At 35.5% G+C, this 19928-nt stretch overlaps 1 protein-coding gene across 1 annotated transcript in view; it reads left to right on the forward strand.

The window, feature by feature from the left end:
- LOC145280031 (ras-related C3 botulinum toxin substrate 1) overlaps positions 1 to 19928 on the forward strand; it is an 88351-nt gene that overhangs the window by 58253 nt on the left and 10170 nt on the right. Inside the window, exons 3-4 of the mRNA XM_080131694.1 lie at positions 14661 to 14778; positions 18432 to 18494. Of these exons, the coding sequence (XP_079987820.1) occupies positions 14661 to 14778; positions 18432 to 18494 (181 nt within the window). The remainder of the gene's footprint in view (positions 1 to 14660; positions 14779 to 18431; positions 18495 to 19928) is intronic.

Genomic DNA, 19928 nt, shown 5'->3' on the forward strand with positions numbered 1-19928 from the left:
AACAATAATGGATTTAGACATGCCCATTCCACAGCTGACATCCTCACTGTAATCTCTGAACGTATATACCATACACTGGACAAAGCGGGGGAGGGCAGAGCGGTAGCTCTAGATATATCTAAGGCTTTTGACAGGGTATGGCACAAGGGTTTCCTCAGGAAAATTAAATCATACGGTATCATTGGTAGAATACTTAGCATAATTAAATCCTTCTTAGATAAGAGAAAAATCCAGGTTGTCCTCGATGGTCGTACATCTAAACAGTGTGATATAAATGCGGGAATGCCTCAGGGGTCTATCCTTGGACCTCTATTGTTCCTGATATTTATTAATAACCTCCCCGACAAAACTGCCTCTGAGATGGGTATATATGCTGATGACACTACACTCTATAACAGGCATGACAGGAAAACAAATGAACACATATCTAAAGAAATGGCAAAAACACTAGAGCATGACCTCCAATCTGTAGTGGAATGGGGACATAAATGGATGGTCACATTCAATGCTGCCAAGACTAAACTGGTTTCCTTCAATAATTACAAGAAACCTTCTCTGCCACCAATAGCTATGGCCAGTGACTCCCTGTCTGAGAGTACATCTTTCAAATTGCTTGGCCTAACGTTCACAGGAAACATGAGTTGGAACAATTATATTGAAAACATTGCCAGGGCTGCTGCAAAGAAGGTAGGCTCTCTCTACCGTGCTAGAAAACTACTGACACCTGAAAGTATCCTGTACTTCTATAAGGCCACCATTCGCCAATGTATGGAGTATTTTTGTCACATTTGGGCTGGTGCATCTGCTACTAGTCTCTCACTCCTAGACAAGGTTCAAAAAAGAGTCGCCAATCTGATAGGCCCTGAACTGGCATCTAAGCTTCAGCCTCTGTCTCATCAACGAAACGTTGCATCCGTCTGCCTGTTCTACAAGTATTTTAATGGTAAATGCTCTGACGAACTGCAGACACTTGTGCCCCCACGACGTAGACACCCTCGACAAACCTGACAGGCAGCTAAATCCCACCCCACACAGTAGAGATCCTCAGATGAAAAAGATCTTTCTACTCCAGTAGTTTCTTCCCCAGAACCGCTAGACTCTGGAATTCCATTCCAGGTTCCTGCTTCCCTAACTGTACTGACATGCAGAAGTTCAAGTGCAACGTGAACCGACATCTTGCTGCCCAAATCCCAACATAATGCCCCAGTAGTTGCTGCCCCTGATAGTAGCCCCCTACACCAAAGTTTCAATGCGCCTTGTTTGGGGTGAAAATGTAATAAAAAAAAAATAAAAATAAAAAGTACATTAACTTATTTCGCTTGTTCTTAATGAACCCATAGGGACCAGTTGCTAAACTATTTTTTTATTAACCGAAATGAGATGAAAAAATATTAAGTATTACCTCATAAATGCTAACATCCAGCTACCTTCTGTGTTTAGTAATATTATATGAAATTAAGTTTAACAAGTGCATGTATGGTCCTCTGTGAGTGCACAGTGAACGAGGCATAAAAAATGACTAAGTTCAGCATTGCCTCCCCCCACCTCCATTTAGCCCCAAAAGTCCCCAGGGGATGTCAAATCCTGGTGAAAATGAACAAACGGTACAGTTTTAGGCCTCAACATATTTAAATTTGAGTTCAGCACCATGCAAAACTGCTAAATAGATATGCACAGAAAATCTGAAAGGCACCCCTAGGGGATCGACCAGAGTTTTCTCTGAAACTCCATTCTGTTACTTTTTTACTCGTATCCTGTTTAATGTTTGAACAAAATTTTTTAAAATTCCGAGGCGTAGTTGAGAAAAGTGCGGACGAACAGACAAGGGTGAATTTACAGGCCCACCTTCCTTTTATCATAATCAAAAGTCCATTAACTCCTCTCACTTGCTAATATCCAACTACCTTCTGATTATGGTAGCATTGTATTTGGTTCTTGAAAATAGCCACATTTATCAAGGACTTTTTTTTTTCTTGCAGAAACATAACGAGGGCCGTTCCAAAAGTAATGCCTCCTATTTTTTATTCTGCCCAAATAGATCAGAGGGATAACAAATTGCTTTGTTATGATGACCAAACTTTGTCATTCATGACATAAGTTTCATCTCTGTTGCAGATGTTAACGGTGTGAAACTAAAAAAGCAACCTTTGTCATGAACATGCATCAGAAGCAGAAATGCGTCATTGAATTCTTGGCAAAAGTGCATTGAGAATGGTGGTAACTATGTAGAAAAATAAATTCTGGAGCACAAACGGCTGCTCATTTTAATGGTACTACTCATTTTTGTAACTCAAATTTTTTAGTTAAAAAAAGATAAGCTTTACTTTTGGAATGACCTGTATAACATCTAAAGTATACACTTAAGTGTTCTTATGGGTAGAAAAAATTAATTTTGGTAGATTGGTCTAATGTTTCTATTTTTCCAAATTTTAGACTAACTAAATCGGTTAGAAAAAAATTAGGTCCAAAGTTTAATTTTTTTTTTTTTTTTTTTTAAGGATTTTATGGCTGTATGAAGTTAAATAAAAGTTTTTAGGGAGGAAATTAATATGTTCAAACTTTGATGACTATTTCTATATACAGTAAAACCCTGGAATACAGCATTAATCCATTCCGGGGTTAGGGTCGTAAGGTGAAATTGCCATATGACGAGGCCTAAGCAAAATTTTATGCAATACACATAAAAAATTAGTAACAAAATACAGTATATAATACACATGTACATAATCAAATATAAATAACACCATAAATACTGTAAGCAGGGGCCGGAAAAACATTGTATTCCACATCGTAACCTGAAAAAAAAAAAAAAAAAATGTATCCCAGGGTTCTACTTTATGTAGAATTCACGATCTGCATTGTTTTTCTTAGAACTATATGCCTAAACTTTTTTCTTTTTATGCAAAGAAACATTTTCGTTTTAAGACAATAAAAAAAAAATTCTAGCTATTTAATCCTTAAAATTTCAGACTATTCAAAAAAATTATAGTCAAACCTTAAAAACACCAGGTCTATACTTTTATATTTTATAAAGAGTTGTAAACTTGGGATCGATTGTTCTTGAAAGTTAGGTATTTAGTGAATTTTTTTAAAGAACATTTGACCAAAATTTGACAGTGTTTGAAAATTTACATCAATGTCTATATAATAGCCATTTTTGCAAAATTATGAAATTATATTTTTTCTTTAGCATTGTGAAGAATAAAATGATGATTTTCTTAAGCACCCTACCAATCTTGGACAATAATTTTTGGTCGAGTTATAGTCAAGATAGTGATAGTGCTAAATATGGTCAACTAATTAACTTTGACCTGACAACCCTGAAAATTATGTTTCAGAAAAAAAAAAACAATTCTGTGGTGACTTAAATGAGAACTCCAATGTGTATATAATCACAATCTGGCAATAACTTTAGCTGAGATAGTAAATTTTTGTTTTCTGACAGTTATGTACATCATAAAGATTTTTTTTTTTCTTTTTATTAGGTTGACTTCTAAATTAGAACCCACTAGCTTTACAATACTTTATTAAAACAAAAATAACCTAATCGATCCATCAGATAAAAGAACTTTCAAACCATAGTGCAAACTCACCTCGTACAGAGTACACATACACAACAAGTATGCAAACAACATGTCTCCTATTAACACAACAGACACATTAACAGCCTTTTGACTAGGAACAGAGCGTAGTATCTGTTCTGATATTACACTTCACCTTTTTTGTCCTCGATCAGTAGAGGAGAAATCCTTCTAGACTGAGGCAATTTTTATTTTTGTTCCTATCCAGAGTGCCCCTTTTTGGGAACTGGATTTTTACCACATTAAAAACTGACCTTGTATCTAACTCTGCCCTCATGGGAAGGTAAGTAAATAGGAACAAAGATGCATTAACAGATATAAGCCAAACGTCCATATCATCGTATTTAGTTGACCATCAGTTTCATATACATGTGTTGGATAGCTTTTACAATTTCACTTCCAAATTAACTTTATTTTCTAGCTTAATCTATATTTGAAATTTTTTCTTAAAATTTTATTCTTATCACTTCTCATGGTTTCCTTGGTCTTCCTCTATCAATTGACCTTGCTGTCTCCACTTCGCCTTAACCTTTCTACATCTGTAATGTTACTCAACACATTGTAGCTTCAGTCGCAAATTAGACAAAGATAAGAAAGAACTTACACTCGCTTTTTCCCCCGTTGTCATGACATTTAATTTCTCATTCTCCTGCCACGCATGAGTCCTCGTTACAGCTGTAATGTCACTCACGTCTCTAACGTGCTCTCAAACACCATCCACATCTCTAACGTGCTCTTTCTTCTTTTTATAGCCTTTTTCTTTACCGGTGATGTCATTTCGCACGCATTTGCATATGCGCGTCCACGCTCCGTTACTCACCTAAGCTTGCTCATCCTTTCAACGTGGTCAAACCGATGAACTATTTCATTCTTCTGATATCATCCTAAACTGATCAAATGTAATCCTCATTGTGGTCATAAGATCTAAGTCTGTCTTTAAAACTCGCATTACACATCCATCTTATTCTCATATTTCTCTCCATGCAACACATATCCTCAAAAGCTAGGTTTCATTCCATCCATCAAACTCCATACACATGCCTGATATACTCTTCCTTTACTCGACGCTGATGTGCTCTGCTGATTTGTAATGGCAGAAATTCCATGAACTTACACCGTCTATTCTTAACTCCTGCAATCACACCAGCACCTCCTCCAGCCTGTGCTCCATGGTATCACCAATTAAGCTAACTTTCTGAGCAATCTCAATAGCTTTGCAATCAAAATATCTTCTCCATGTCTCAATTCTCATCTGTCTTATTTGTTTTAAATTTATTTTTTTACTTTTTTCATGCAAACTGATTATCAACTCTTGGTCGATCTGTAATTTCAGTGCACTTGCGTGCACAATACCTACAGGTACCACAAAATATTGAGACTTAATGTTTATAAAACTATAAGACAATAAACATTGGAAGCCTAAAATTTAATATCAGTTTTTAATTTTTTTAATTCAGATGAACATATCTCGACTCAAACAAAAGTTTATTGACCGAAATAAGCACCATCAGAATTAACACACTTTTGTCAACGCAAAACAAGTGTATTTATGCCAGTAACGTAAAAATCTTGTGTTCTGGTGACAATGAAGTTGCTGAACACGTTTTTGATATTGGTTAGGTTTGTTAAGCATTTCTCATGCAGAAAATTGTTGAGATGCTTGACAAAGTGGTAGTCAGTAGGTGAAGATGTATGAAGAGTATGGCAGATGAGGTCATTTCCTCGCTGAATTTGTTGAATTTCTGCAAGGTTGTTTTATCAACGTGCAGTCAGGCATTGTCATGGAGGAGAATTGGGCCCTTTCTATGTACTAATGCTGGGTGTTGTTGTTGAAGTTTCTGATGCATTTCATTCATTTGTTGACAGTGCTTCTTTGCCATAATGGTTTCGCCTGAATTCAAAAATGAGACTGGTCGCAGACCACTAAATAGTCAGCATGAACTTCTTTTGGTGCAACTCTGGCTTCAGGAAGTTTCGTGGAGCTTCATTGGCGTCTAACCGTCTGAGCCTCGTCAGTTGTCGTAAAGAACCCATTTTTTGTTGCAAGTCACAACCTAGTTGAGAAAGTGGTTGTTCTTGTTGCATAAAAGAAGGGAAGATGACATTTCATAATGGCACCCATTTATCAAGGTTTTGTTTTGTCTTTCCAATATCTCAAGTGGTTGAGAATCATTGTAGACATTACATCTAATTCAGAAGGAAGTTCTTGAACAGTTGTGCATGGATTGGTTTCGACTAAGGCTCTTAATTGAGCGTTGTCAACATCCAATGACTCACCACTCATCTTCCAAACTCTCGTCATCGCCACAAAATTTCTTAAACCACCATTGTGCTGTATGTTCAGTAGTGGATCCTGGGTGAAATGCTTTAATATCGTGAGCCGTTTTCAGCAGTTTTTCAGTATAGCTTGAATTGAAATAAGAAAATTGTGCAAATTTGTTTTGTTTTTTTTTCCATCTTGTATTCAACATTCTGAAAATAAAACATAATTGTAATTTAAATGATTAGATAGAGCGAAAGACACTTTTTAAAATGATATATAAAGTAAAGGTATAACAAAAACTTATTTGAAAATACATCATTTGAAATTAAAAAAGAAAAATTACCAAAAGCGAATGCATTTAAAGATACTTGTAAAATCTATAATATAAAAGCAAAAGTATGTGTGTGCATTTTTTTTTTTTTTTTTTCGTATGTCCACCAAAGGCTTTTTTGGGGGTGTTGCTCGAGGGGGGGGGTGTCACTGTTTCTTAGAAATTTTTATGTACTGTCTAGATTATAATATGTCCGATTTACGAAACGAGGTTGTCTGTATTTTTTTTTATGTTACAAAATTTGTGTTGTAATTTCATTTTCTCTACTACTGTGGCATGATGTTTGACCTAGAAAACCACATGTCGTTTTTTTTTTTTTTTTTTTTTTTTTTTTTGAACGTTTAATTTCACCGTTACTCACTTCTCTGCCCACGTGGTAAGTCATCAGGCTATTCACCTCAAGGCCCCTGGTTCGAGTCGACCTCCTTTCCAAAACGATTTTTTTGTTGTTTTTTTTTTTGTTGTTTTTTTTGTTGGTTTTTTTTTTTGTTTTTTTGTTATTTATTTATTTATTTATTATTTTTTTATTTTTTTTTTACACTCGGGCCAACGCCAGTCACCCCCGCTAGTCTATAAAGGGCACTTGTATGTGCGTTTGTATATCCAACCACGGCATAATCACGTTTACACACCAGTTCTTGTCAGATCACCAAAGTTAAGCAACATTGAGCCTGGCTAGTACCAGATGAGTGACTATTTAGGAATTCTAAAGTGCTGTATGTGCTCTCCACGTATCTCGGCATTGTTTGCAATCATCCTGAACCTCCACTTGTATTTAGCAACGCCGACTCAGGAGAGGTGTACTTAGAGATTGTGCAACTCTTGCCACAAAAATTTCGCGCGCAGGCACCCTTATAGTGAGTATCCATAGTTTGTCAAGACTGAAGGAAGCTACCATAACCAACCAAACATAAAAACCTACAAAACAAACGCAAAGTTGGTATATTCTTGGTGTTGTGTTGAATGAATAATACCTAGAATTTAGAAAAAAAGAATTTCATTCTCTGGCAGTTCATTGGGCCATGTTTCATCCAAAAGGGTTTGTTTTCGGTGTTATTATTTACTAATTTGGAAAGAAATGCTGACTCCTTACTCGAGGATTTATCATATAAAGGAGAGTTGTATATGTGTGTCCAGCAAGAGAGGAATGGGCTGAGAGGAAGATGAGATTGGAGAGAGGAAGATACAGGCAGTGAGGTAGAGATAGAAGTTTTAATATAAATGGTTAACTTTTGCCCCGGGCAACGTCAAGTAGCCCTGCTAGTCTCAAATAAAAGCAAGTGCAGCACACGTGGAGTTTCATAGAGATGCCAGCCAACCAGTGGCATTCACCCTAGTCAGGTTGAACCGGCTTCCCTCAGAGGAAGAAGTTTCATGGAAATATCAGATTCACAAGTGGTTCCCAGTCGCATGTATATCTCGGTGGGAAGAGATGACGACATTAGGTTTTAGCAGATCTTGCAGGAAAGTGTCGAAGTCCTACATACAATACCTGTTATTCCCAAATGATCACCCATCTGGTTCTGACTAGGTTCAACATTGCTCAACTTCAGTGATCTAACAAGAATTGGTGTGTTAATGTGATTATACCATATAAAAAGATGACCAAACTGCATTTTGGTGATTTATTTATTTATTTTTTTATATACTTATACAGTCAGTTGGCTCTCTCTAAAAAAAAAAAAAAAAAAAAAATCAAATGTTATAAAAATGTCACAAAAAAGATTATCTTCTAGATCTCACCTGTTGATCTTCCAAGTGTTCATCTTATTACAGTTGACTTAGAAATTATTCAGAAGATCGGATATGAACTTAAAAATACTTGAACCTGAAAATTTGCCCCCCCCCTTCACCACAACTTTGTCTATCCTAAACAAGATCACTGTGAATTTAAAGCCATATCCATTAGGGCCATCTTAAGTTGAAATTTGTGCAGCAAGCTGTTCACATTACTTAACTTTCTGCATGTTGGTACAGAGTAAAGAGGAAATTCCAAAGGCGAGCAGTTTTAGGAAAAATAGCTATTAGAGTAGAAAGTAGTACGACATCTGTGAAGGGGTGGGATTTAGCTGATTGTCAGATTGGTTGGTGTTGTCTGTTAATGATGCACTAGAGCTGCAAGTCTGTAAAACAAGCACAGGGATGTAACATAGCGATGGGGCAGGGGTTGGAGCTTCGTAAACAGTGTGGCACCTAATAGGTTAGAAACTCCTTGAACTGATTCTGTCAAGTGTCATAACTAGAGGAGTTCTATTTTTTTTTTTATAAATACTGAAAGCCTGTAAAACAGCAAACTTCAGATCTAAGCATAATTTAAGATAAAAAAAAACAACAAAAAAAAACATAACTAGCTTGCATAAGAAACAAGTTTCTTTATCCAATTTTGATATTTAAACTTGTGTGTGTTTTTGACTCCAAGGTTAGCAACATTTCATGCTTACTTTCATGTATTTATTTAATCTACGGGGTTCGCAGGGATAATTATAAAAGTTACACACTTCTGGAGATTGATGGTTACATCCTCAGTGCAGGTGACACCCAAAACACAATTGCAAATTAGGATTTCTATCCAGTCATGGTTGATGGAACGAGAGCATATTACCCCCATGAAGTAAATAAAGGGTTTCATTAGAAATTCTGTACAGATTCTAGAGTTCAACTGAAAGATTCTACCAAATACACCTGAAGATGGTCAGAGGTTACATTCACTGAAACGGTAAATAACACTAAAGATGAGAACAATAGTCCAAAGATAACAAATGATGACTAAGCAACATCTTGTGTCTATTCTTCAGATGTGCTATGCAGAAATTGCTATACTTTACATGGCCGAACCACCTGAAATGCCAAATACGTAAAGCATTTGTAAGCTAATCATTACTAATTTTTTGATGAAGTACAATTCATAGGAATTTTCTTCAGTTTGCAACTGTACATCTTTATCGTTATTTTCATGGAAAGTGTTCGACTGAGCTTCAATCTATGGTCCCCCCCCCTCGCCAAACTTTCACAAGAAACACTAGACTAGCTGAAAACATTATCAATAATTTTCCACACTCTTTATCTGTGCCTAAACCTAAACATAGATTCCATGATCAAAGCTTCTTTCTTAGAACTGCACACCTGTGGAATTGTCTTCCGTTTTCCTGCTTTCCAGCTGTCTATAATATGGTTGTCTTCAAGTCCAACGTGAACAAGTTTCTGATGAGCCGTTCCACTTAACAAATTTACCGAACTTCAATTACTATAGATTACTATATTGTCCTTTTGACTACTCTACACTCTTTAACCCTTATCCTTGAGTGGCCTATCGGCCTTGATAAGTGGTGACGCCTATGTAAATAAAAAAAAAAAAATCATGGCACAGTCATTACGCTGAAACCACATCTCGACTGGTGCATCTACCACTAGCCTCTCCCTCTTGGATAGGGTCCAGAAAAGAGTTTTCAATCTAATAAGTCCCACTTTGTCAACTAAGCTCCAACCTTTGTCCCATTGCCATAATGTTACATCTCTGTGCCTGTTTTATAAATATTTTCATGGAATGTGCTCTGATGAACTCATTGCACTTGTGCCCCCTCGACATGCATATCCCTGACAAACCAGCTCAGCAACAAAATCTCATTCCTTCACTGTTGAGGTCCCTAAATGCCAGAAAGCTTTATACTCTAATAGTTTCTTCCCTTGAACAGTTAGGTTCCTGCTACTTGCTTTCCTGACTGTACTGATATGCAAAAGTTTAAATGTAATGTAAACCAACATTTTGTTAATCTTTCCTAGGCATGGTCCCAATTAGTAGCCTCTTATATTTATTCCAAAAACAAGGCTTAAAAAAAAAATCCTTCAATTTGCAATTATCATTGATTCACACATGGCATTCTCCATCATAGGCCACTAGCAGTTCAGTCCAGCTTTGCTCGGGCCCATAACTTTGTGTGTGTGTGTATATATATATATATATATATATGTATATATATATATACGATTCAGATGTGTTCAAAAGTCAAAACTAATGAAGACAACGAGGTTGTTAAATAGTGCTCAATAAATATATATACACACACTAGTTATGACCAAAGTTTCATTTCATTCGGACAAAACACTAAGAAACGGGGCCTAATTAGAGTTGGGGCCGTTTCTTGGGGAATCACCCTGTGTGTGTGTGTGTGTGTGTGTGTGTGTGTGTGTGTGTGTGTGTGTGTGTGTGTGTATATATATATATATATATATATATAATGTCCAGGTAACCTACATCTAAAATTTCAAGTGTTTAGACACAAAATTGGCGGAGGAGTTTAGTAGTGTTTGCAAAGCTCAACTCTTTCAACTTTGACCTCTTGGCAGCCAAAATTTCATCCAAAAACTGATTAAAAAGCTTGCTGCAGGTTTGAATACACTTTATGTAAAATTTCAAAAGTTTAAACTCAAAATTGGCTGAATAGTTTGCTAGAGACCGCTAAAGTCAAATCTTTTGAACTTTGACCCCTTGGCAGCCAAATTTTCGGCCAAAAACTGATTGAAAAGCTTGCCCTATGTCTGAATATACTTTATGTAAAATTTCAAATGTTTACCGCAGAAGTCAAATTTTTTTTTTTAACATGGACCCCAATTTATTGTTTTGGGCTCAAATCAAATTAAAAAGTTTGATTAATGTCCAAGTAACCTATATCTAAAAATTTCAAGTGTTTAGACCCAAAATTGGCGGAGTTTCGTAGAGTTTTTAAAGGTCAAATCATTGAACTTTGACCCCTTGACAGCTAAATTTCTGGCCGAAAACCAATTAAAAAAAAAAAAAAAAAAAAATTTCCTAAATCTTAATACCCCTTATGTCAAATCTCGAGTCTAGACTGAAAACTGACGGAATAGTTTGGTAGGGAAATGCACACACACACACACACACACACACACACACACACACACACACACACACACACACACAATTTCACTTGTATAGATTTATTGAAGGTCTATTGAAAACGCTTGATTTTTAGAGATTCTATAAAAAACTAAATCGACTGTTTGCAAAATATATAGAATACCATACTGACCCATACCTGTGGATAAGATTTTAAAGCTAAATAAATGAAATCATTTTTGTTGTGAAAACTGATAAGTATTAAACACACCAAAGAGATAATAAAATGCTGAAAAAGTTATGATCCACATAATGTATTATCATTTATTTATCTTTCAACACCTTTTCTCTTTCGGATATAGGTCAAAATGTATGTATTTTCAAACATAATTGCTTTTAATTTCTTTGAAAATTACGTAAAATGATAGATTAGATTTATTTTTAAACTAGTGGGGGCTCCTGGCCTTGCCCGGTCATAAAATACGCTTAAATATGATATTTTAATTTATGCAGATTTCGTATTTATTATTATAGAACCAATTTTCTATTGGTTATTATATTGTCCCTAATATATAATAGTGATTTCAAAATTTAAAAAAAAAAAATTGACTTGGGTGGCATCAGCTAGAATCAAAACCAAAACATTTAGCTTTCCAGTGGTATTCACAATTGTCTGGCCTAAGAATACATGCATATCAAAACTTTATAAAAATTAACATAGTTAAACGTATAAATGTTTGCACATGCATAGAAGATACACATCAAGTCGATTTATGTCTGCCAAGTTCCAATTGTTCAATTTCAACCTCTTCTCAGCTCTTTTTTTCCAGCTAAAAACCAAATAATTTGTTTCACAGATCCAGATATCCTATATGCCAAGTTTCAAGTCTGTAGACTAAAAATTTACAGTAGTTTGATAAAGGCCGCTCCTTATATAGACGGACAAGGTCATTTTTATAATTTGTAAGTTATTTTTAAAACGTTTCATAAGGTTGTTGCGAGGTATCTTTGTTAGTTTGATCATGCTGTTCAGGTGTCACTAATGCCAATTCATTAAAAAAAAAAAAACATGGATCAAATTTTCACTTCAGGGTTTGAAGAATTTGCATGGTGGCTAATTTAAAAGGGGGCTCAAAATGTTGAAGGAAGATACAGAACTGATTAGATGTAAATGCATGATCTACAGTATTGACCGGTGAAATCAAAATTTTGTCACTCGTGTCAATGTTAGCAACGTATTTGGTCGGCTTTTATTCAAGATTCTGAATTCATATTGGAAGGATCCAGCTCAACCAGTTCAGGATGAATGCTGTCACAAGTTCAAATTCATCAACAAGACTTTAGTGACTATTAACAAAGGACTGTAAATGGATGTGGAAGATGAGCATTTCAGATTTATTTGAAAAAAACAAAACAAAAAAAACTAGCAGTTGTTGACAACTAAGGATTTGATAGGACTTAATAACTAGGGCTGTGATAACAGAATATTCTTTTCATTCTATTGACTCACGTATATATCCAACACAGTCAATCAACCGAGAACCACATCAGTCTATATAGAAACATAGTATATTAAAGGATATATATACTCAAGAGTCAAAACAATGAAAATAATATGCTGTTGTCACAGCCCTATTAATAACCAAGAAAATAAAAGTTTTTATATGGCATAATCACATCGGTCTCCATTAGATCACCAGAGTTAAGCCGTGGTGCCCATTTAGAAATACTTGGCTCTGTATGTATCTGTTGACATCTCCCTGCAAAAACTGCAAACCCCAAAGTGTCATCTTCCCTGATTGGGATATGCAAGCAATGGAGGACCGCTTGTGAATTTGAGTTTTCCACAAAACTTCCTCATTTGGAGGAAGCCAGTTCAATATGCCTAGGGTGAGTGCCCTTTCTGTACAGTATGGTAAAATACAAAGGGAAGTCAAATGAGTGCTACATCACTTTAGCAAGCAAGCAGCATTTGCATATATATATAAAAAAATTAAAAAAAAAGGACTTCCTGTTTTGAGAATATGATTTAAATGTTCAACACTTTTCTCGGATCAATTTTTTTTTTTTTTTCTGCGATATAATAAAAAAAAAAAAAAAATTGGTATGTGCATTTTGAATTGAAAGCCATGTTTAATTTCAGATGAGCTTCCGATGGGTAACAAATCTGTATAAGTCCTGGGGATGAAAAAGAGTTTTTGGTGGGTAGCTGATCTGTATAAGTCTTGAACTTATAAATTTGCAGACAAAGAGCGAAGATCTTTCTCGCATGGACATGAAAAAATTATGCGTGGGAATGCTAAAAGATCCAATATTTTTATGGAGCAATTCCAGTTTCTGATTGGTTGCTAGCAGAATGTGGCTCCGTTTGATTGGTTAGTTCCTATCGTCAGTGTCTATAAGTAGAACCTTCCAATTTTTTTTTTAACATAACCTCATTGTATGAAAAATATTGCAGCAGTACATCTTGGTAAACTTAAAATAAACTTTTTTACTATTGCAAAATAATAACTAAATTAAACTTTATAACTTTAAACAAAATCTTTTTTTAAATGCTGTCATTTTGCCATTTCTTATTGCAAAACTCATTCACTGCTAAATTGCATGCATGAATTTACATTTTTTTTTGTACTAAAAAAAAAAAAAAAAGCTTTAGACTTATTTTTATTAACTGTATTTTTGAAAATACACCATGAGCAAAGTTTCTTAGAACTGCCACCTGTGGAACTCTGTACCGTAAACCTAATTCCAGTTGACAATATGGTTATCAAGTTCAATTTAAACAAGTTTTTGTTGAGCCATTCCACTAAATCAAATTTGACCCAATTTCTACCACTACCAATCACCATGCTATTATCTCACTGGCAACTTTACACTCATTAACCTTTATTGAGTGACTTTGAAGCCTTGATAAGTGGTGACTCCCTTGTAAAAATCTGTTATGATGACTCTGTCTGAAGAAACACTGCCTGCAAACAAGTTCGTTTACCCCAAAAATAAAGACCAAGAATAGACAACAATTGAAGACGATAAGATTTATTCATTTTTCATCATCTGTTCTCAATAACTGAAAGTGGGGCAGAGGCAGAGAAGTTTAGAAATTCATCTCGATTTTAGAATGACCACTTGTATCCCTGGTATTTTTTCCTATCATTTTTAATGGAACATGTACTATAGTACAGGGTTTCCCAAGGTGGGTTCCATGGAGCCTTGGGGCTCCGTGAGTGAGGCTGAGGGGTTCCAGGAGCTCTTTCTTCAAGAGGACTAAATGCTTGCTTTATATCGAAAAATTAAATGGCTGCAGATATTTAATTCTTGATCTTTTTTTACTGGAAAGAGATAAGATACATGTGGTTGCTCCCTTTGGCTTAAGCATTAAGTGAAGGAACCAAAAAATCATTAGTTTGTGTTAAAATTTGAAATTAATGTTTTTTTTTTTTTTTTTTTTTTTTTTTCATATTTATTTTAGAAATTATCCTGTTAGAAAAACCTTTGCCCTACTCAGGGGCTTCATGGTGTCCTAAAGTTTGGGAAGCCTTGCTCTAGTGTAATTTTGAAATCTTGTTTTGAAATTTTTAATTTTGCTGATGAAACGTGTACATTTATTTAAACAATTGGTTTTATTTTCAGATTTGACAATTACTCTGCCAACGTAATGGTCGATGGCAAACCAATCAATTTAGGGTTGTGGGATACGGCTGGTCAGGAGGATTATGACAGACTGAGGCCTCTGTCGTATCCTCAAACGGTAAGATTTTTGGATTTTAAAAAAAAAAAAAGATATTTTCTTTCAAACAACTTCTAAATATACAATGTAATGTCATTTTGTAGAAAATAAATTCAAATATATTTCTCAACCTATTTTGTATTCCATGCAATTAAATTACTTTTACTAGTTCACAAAAAAGATGAGTAAATTACATGAAATAAAACAGAAGTAATCTGGAATTCAGAATGGCTGTTTTCATTTATTATTGAAACTAGCCGGGGGGGGGGGGGAGAATATATGCCCGGGTGCTTGTAGGTATGTGCGGGTGGGGGTAAAGAAGAAAACTTAACCCTTTTTAAATATAAAGAAAAAAAAGATAAAACACAGTGATTTTAAAAATCGAAAAAAAAAAATAAGTGGGGGGGGGGCTTGGTGACAGGTGGGCTCGAACCTGGAGCCTTGAGGCCCATAGGCTGAGCCTGAACACCTGAGCTACAGCAACAGTCAATGTAAGAGCGATTAAAAAGTGAATGTCAAACATCGCAGTTTTTAATGAGGTCAAATTGTTTTACTGCGGGATAGTTAACGGTGGTATTTACATCCGGTTCGAATCCAGTTTCGCTTTTCTTATACAAAAAAAGGCGAATCTACACGTGCCGATCCGAAAATGTCGGATATTTAACGTTTCAAAGTCAGGTAAATTAAATAGAGGCAATCACCGTTGTTAAGTCGTAGATATTATCATTTAGACATGATATAAAAAGTTTTAAAAATGAGCGACAGCCTCGAGAATCCACCGGAAAAAGCATTTTGAAGACATGCACAAAAAGCGAACATACATACACACATTTTCGCTTTTATATATATATAGATGTTTTATAAAACATTTCAATAATAAATAGAATTTGTACAAATTCTCATGATATTTTGCAGACATTTTTGGTGCTTGTCCAGAATTCCGTCTCCTGAAAAAAAGGTTCTTATTTAAAATTAGGCTTATTTTTAAAAAAATTGCAGTAAAATCTTTGTATGTACCTATCATGGAATGAAGATGTCATATTCTAAAAGAGCACATAAATTTATCAAGTAGTTTTATATTATACATATATATACACACATTAGCGAGGGTACCCGGCGTTGCCCAGATGTGTAGGGGTGGTGTAGTAAGGAACCCTGGTAGGCAGCTTGGATGGAGAGATGTGTTTTAAAAAAAAAAAAAAAAAAAAAAATTTGTTAGTAGGCATGCAGGCTAGAACCCATAACCCGAAGGGGGAAAAGGTGAAAAAAAAAAAAAAAAAAAAAACTGTTGCATCTGTAGCGAGCATTGGAATGAAGGGTAGTCAAGCGAAAGGAGACAATGGCTTGCAGAAATGTCGATGAAAAAAAAATGACCTCTTTTTGTGAAAAAACGTCCGAGTTGAGGATGAAAAAATTAATGTTTTTGGCCAATTTTTCGCTATTTGTCATCCGAAAGAACAAGCTTTAAGATGATACCGATTTTGTCACATTCTGATACATCTGTCGGAAGTTTTTGCGAGACACACACACACACACACGCACACATTTTGCCTTTTATATATTAACTAGAGGGGGGGTACCCGGTGTTGCCCAGGTGTTTGTAGGTGTGTATGTTTTTGGGTAAATGAAAACAAAAATCATTGGTTGTTTTTAAAAAAAAAAACGAAGCCTTGACGCGCAATTGGAAAATAAAGTGTTAAAAAAAAAAAGAACGTGCGACTTGGCAGGTGCCCATTTTTGACGAGTTAATGACGTCAACTTTGAATGCAGGACAGTGTTTTATTTACCGCGAGTCTGTTCGCTTCTTTTTTATGCAAAAAAGCTTAATGCAGATGCGGCGATCGGAAATTGTTGAATATTTATCTTTTCAAAGTCGGGCAAATTAAATAGATAGGCGATCCCGGTTGTTAACTCGTAGATATTATCATTTAGGCACGATATAAAGTTTTAAGACGTTGTGAGGCAACCGATTGGTTCTCGGGAAAAAGCCTTTCTTGGACATACACGAAAACGCACACACACACAAACATTTTTGCTTTTATATTTATAGAAGATTAGTGAGGGTACCCAGCGCTGCCCGGGTGTTTGGAGGTGTATGTGTTGGGGAAGGGGGGGGGGGGGTAAATCAAAACAATTAAAAAAAAAACGATAAATTTCTTTAGGAAATCTGAAAAAACAGCGTATGTGATAGAAAAAGAAAGAACGAACTGTTTCAATCGAAAAACTCGAGGTGTGTGAAAAAATCGGCAAACGTGAAGCAGACGATGTTAAAACTTGTTAAAAAAAACATCAGAAAAACAAATAAAAAGATATCGTATATCACGATTCGAACTCTCAACGCTTAGATAATGATGCTGCTCTTTAACCAACTGAGCTAAGAAAGGGTCGCTGAAATTGGGTCGGTTTTTATATATTTAAACTAATTTAATGGACGCCGTCTTTGGCACATGCGTATATTGTTATCTTGTCATGAAGGAATGATATTTTTGCTACCCCCTCCCTGTAAAAAAGCGAGCTGTCGAGGGTGAAGGAATTAATGTTTTTAGCCAATTTTTCGATGTTTGTCGACCGAAGGTTCAAGCTTGAAAATGATAAATGGCGAAAATCCGTGGCCTCCGTCGAAAGTTTTTGCGGGACACACACACACACACACACACACACACACACACTTTGCCTTTTATATATATATATATATATATATATATAGACTAGCAGGGGTACCCGGCGTTGCCCAGGGTGTTTGGAGGTGTAAAAAGAACAAAAAAAAATGTGTTAGTAGGCAGGCAGGTTCGAACCTGTGACGCGATGGCGGAAAACCTGAGATCTTACCGTTAACCAAGCTCAATATGGCTTAACTTGAGTAATCTGCAGTATGTACTCAAGCCAGCAGACGTGTTCTGAAGTTGATGCAAATGGTGTCCTGCTGTACTTGAAAAAGTTTCTAATGAAGCACAACTGATAGGATCTGCTTTCTGCTTGCATCCGCATATCCACCTCCTCGTGGAAAGATTATGCTGGCACCCTTGCAGAATATTTGGCATGTCTCATTGCCATGCAAGATGACCAAGCAAACTCCGGCTAAAGAACCGGGAGTAAAGTAAAATGTTGACCCATGTCAATGATGAAATAAGCTATTCAATATATCCTAACCTGCAGCAACTTGTGTTCAATGTATTGTTTACATTAGGAATTGTTTCAACATTAAATAACGCCAAAAGGGTTGAAATGCCATAAACTAACAAACAAGACCCTAAGTGAAACGCTTTTCATTATTGTCACTATTATCATTGTCAAAGTAAAAATGCTTATAAACTCCGTGTTTAATGAGATCAAAGACAACAGGTTTTTCCTAATTTTAGATTCTCATACTTTTGTCGTTGGGGATAGAAACAATTGCTTGCAGATGGGTGGGGGTGGGGGGCATTCAAATTTCTCCTTTCTTGGTACGAGAACTTTCCTTGAATCTTTGGGGGCATACAATTAAGAAGTCGGCTCTGGTACCCATTAGATCTCTGCATGGACATGGAGATAAATCATCTTTAATGAGAAGAAAATATATTAAAGTATGTTAGTTTTGTTTCTCCCCCTCCCTCCATCTCTGAATTGATGAACACATAATCTTTTCAAATGTTTGATTAATCTTATATATATATTATCTTTTTTTTTCTCTTCAGGATGTGTTTTTGATTTGCTTCTCGTTGATCAGCCCAGCAAGTTTTGAGAATGTGAGGGCAAAGGTCAGTTGCTTTTGTTTTTTGTTTTGTTTTTGTTTTGTTTTTGTTTTTTGTTTTTTTTTATACTGGATCACAACTTCACAATGTCATTTTTTACATTTTATGTTACAATATAAAATTGCTTTATCTGAAAATTTTGTTGAAAAAAAAAAAATTTTGTACAAAGGATTGTTTTTGTGATCATACCAGAAATCTGTAAGAGTAAGATTCATCCTAAGATAGAGTACTGCTTGGAGTACTCTTTATTATCTTGACAGAGTACAAAACTGATTTTACAATCCATCCTCTTCTGTCAATATAAATATCTATTTCCAATCCTCTCATGCTGACATTCATCATTAAGGTTAAAGATTGCCAGTTGGACATCTCGTTTCTCAACTCTTTCACAATGCTCTGCTAAACTTGATTTCAAATTGTAGTCCATTGTGTTTCCAGTGGTAAGTAATATGCCTTGTTTAGGGTGCAAAGGATTTAAAATAAAAAAAATTTTTTTTTTTTTTTTTAAATGACAATTATGTACTGCATTAATCAAGGCAAAATTTTTATCAACCTTTGGTGCCAACCCTGTGATTTGATAAGGATTAATACTTATAACAAGACTGGGTGATTGCCCACTAAAACTTGTGGAGGACAGGATGACCTGTTTATGTAATTGGGATCCCATTCTTCATGTTGTTTGATGGATTGAATGGTATAGTGATTGAGAAACAAGGTTGCATAATAAAAATGAAACCTACCGATGTACGATAGTGAGAGAACGTAGATTTATTTACATAAATATACGTGGAGAAATGAATATAGGAGTAAGAGTTTGTTGAGAATGGAATAACGTTACTTGCGATTTATGAGAGGCTGATGATAGATCAGGAGGGCTGGTTGAGTGGCCATACCAACCAGGACAGCTCTTCATTACATGTTTACTGGTTGAGGGTCCAGCATGAAAAAAAGAGAAATATAAGAAACAGGAAGTGACGTGGTTGTGTTACCAGAGTTAAAAGGCAGCAATAGAGTTAGTCTGGGAGCACGATTTTGTATCTGTGTGTCCGTTGGCTGGGAATTTGAATTCCCACAAACTAAAGAGTGCTTCGCTTGCCCTTTTTGTTTATTTCATTTGGTTTTCTTCTGTTGGGTGTACAGTGGGTGGGGTCCACTTGTTTTGTACACAACCACTATCATGTAGTTTTGAGTCCTTGCTACTTTTAGATTTAGTATTTAAAAGCTAATAAGTAACATGAAGCCATAAGGATGGATCTGAGAGAAGAATAACTGGCCAGAGATATGTTGTTAGTTTAGAAGCTAATTTTTAAAAGTTGTCAAATTCATGCCAGCATAGCATAGCTAAACCAAATATGATGTCAAAGATACATTCGGGCTGAATAAAAAAAAAATTTTTTAAATAGGCACTACTTTTGGAACGCCTCTTGTAACACAATTGAT

The sequence above is a fragment of the Euprymna scolopes genome, chromosome 7 (genome assembly GCF_053919585.1).
Source record: "Euprymna scolopes isolate OS-2025 chromosome 7, ASM5391958v1, whole genome shotgun sequence".
Lineage (NCBI taxonomy): Eukaryota > Metazoa > Mollusca > Cephalopoda > Sepiida > Sepiolidae > Euprymna > Euprymna scolopes.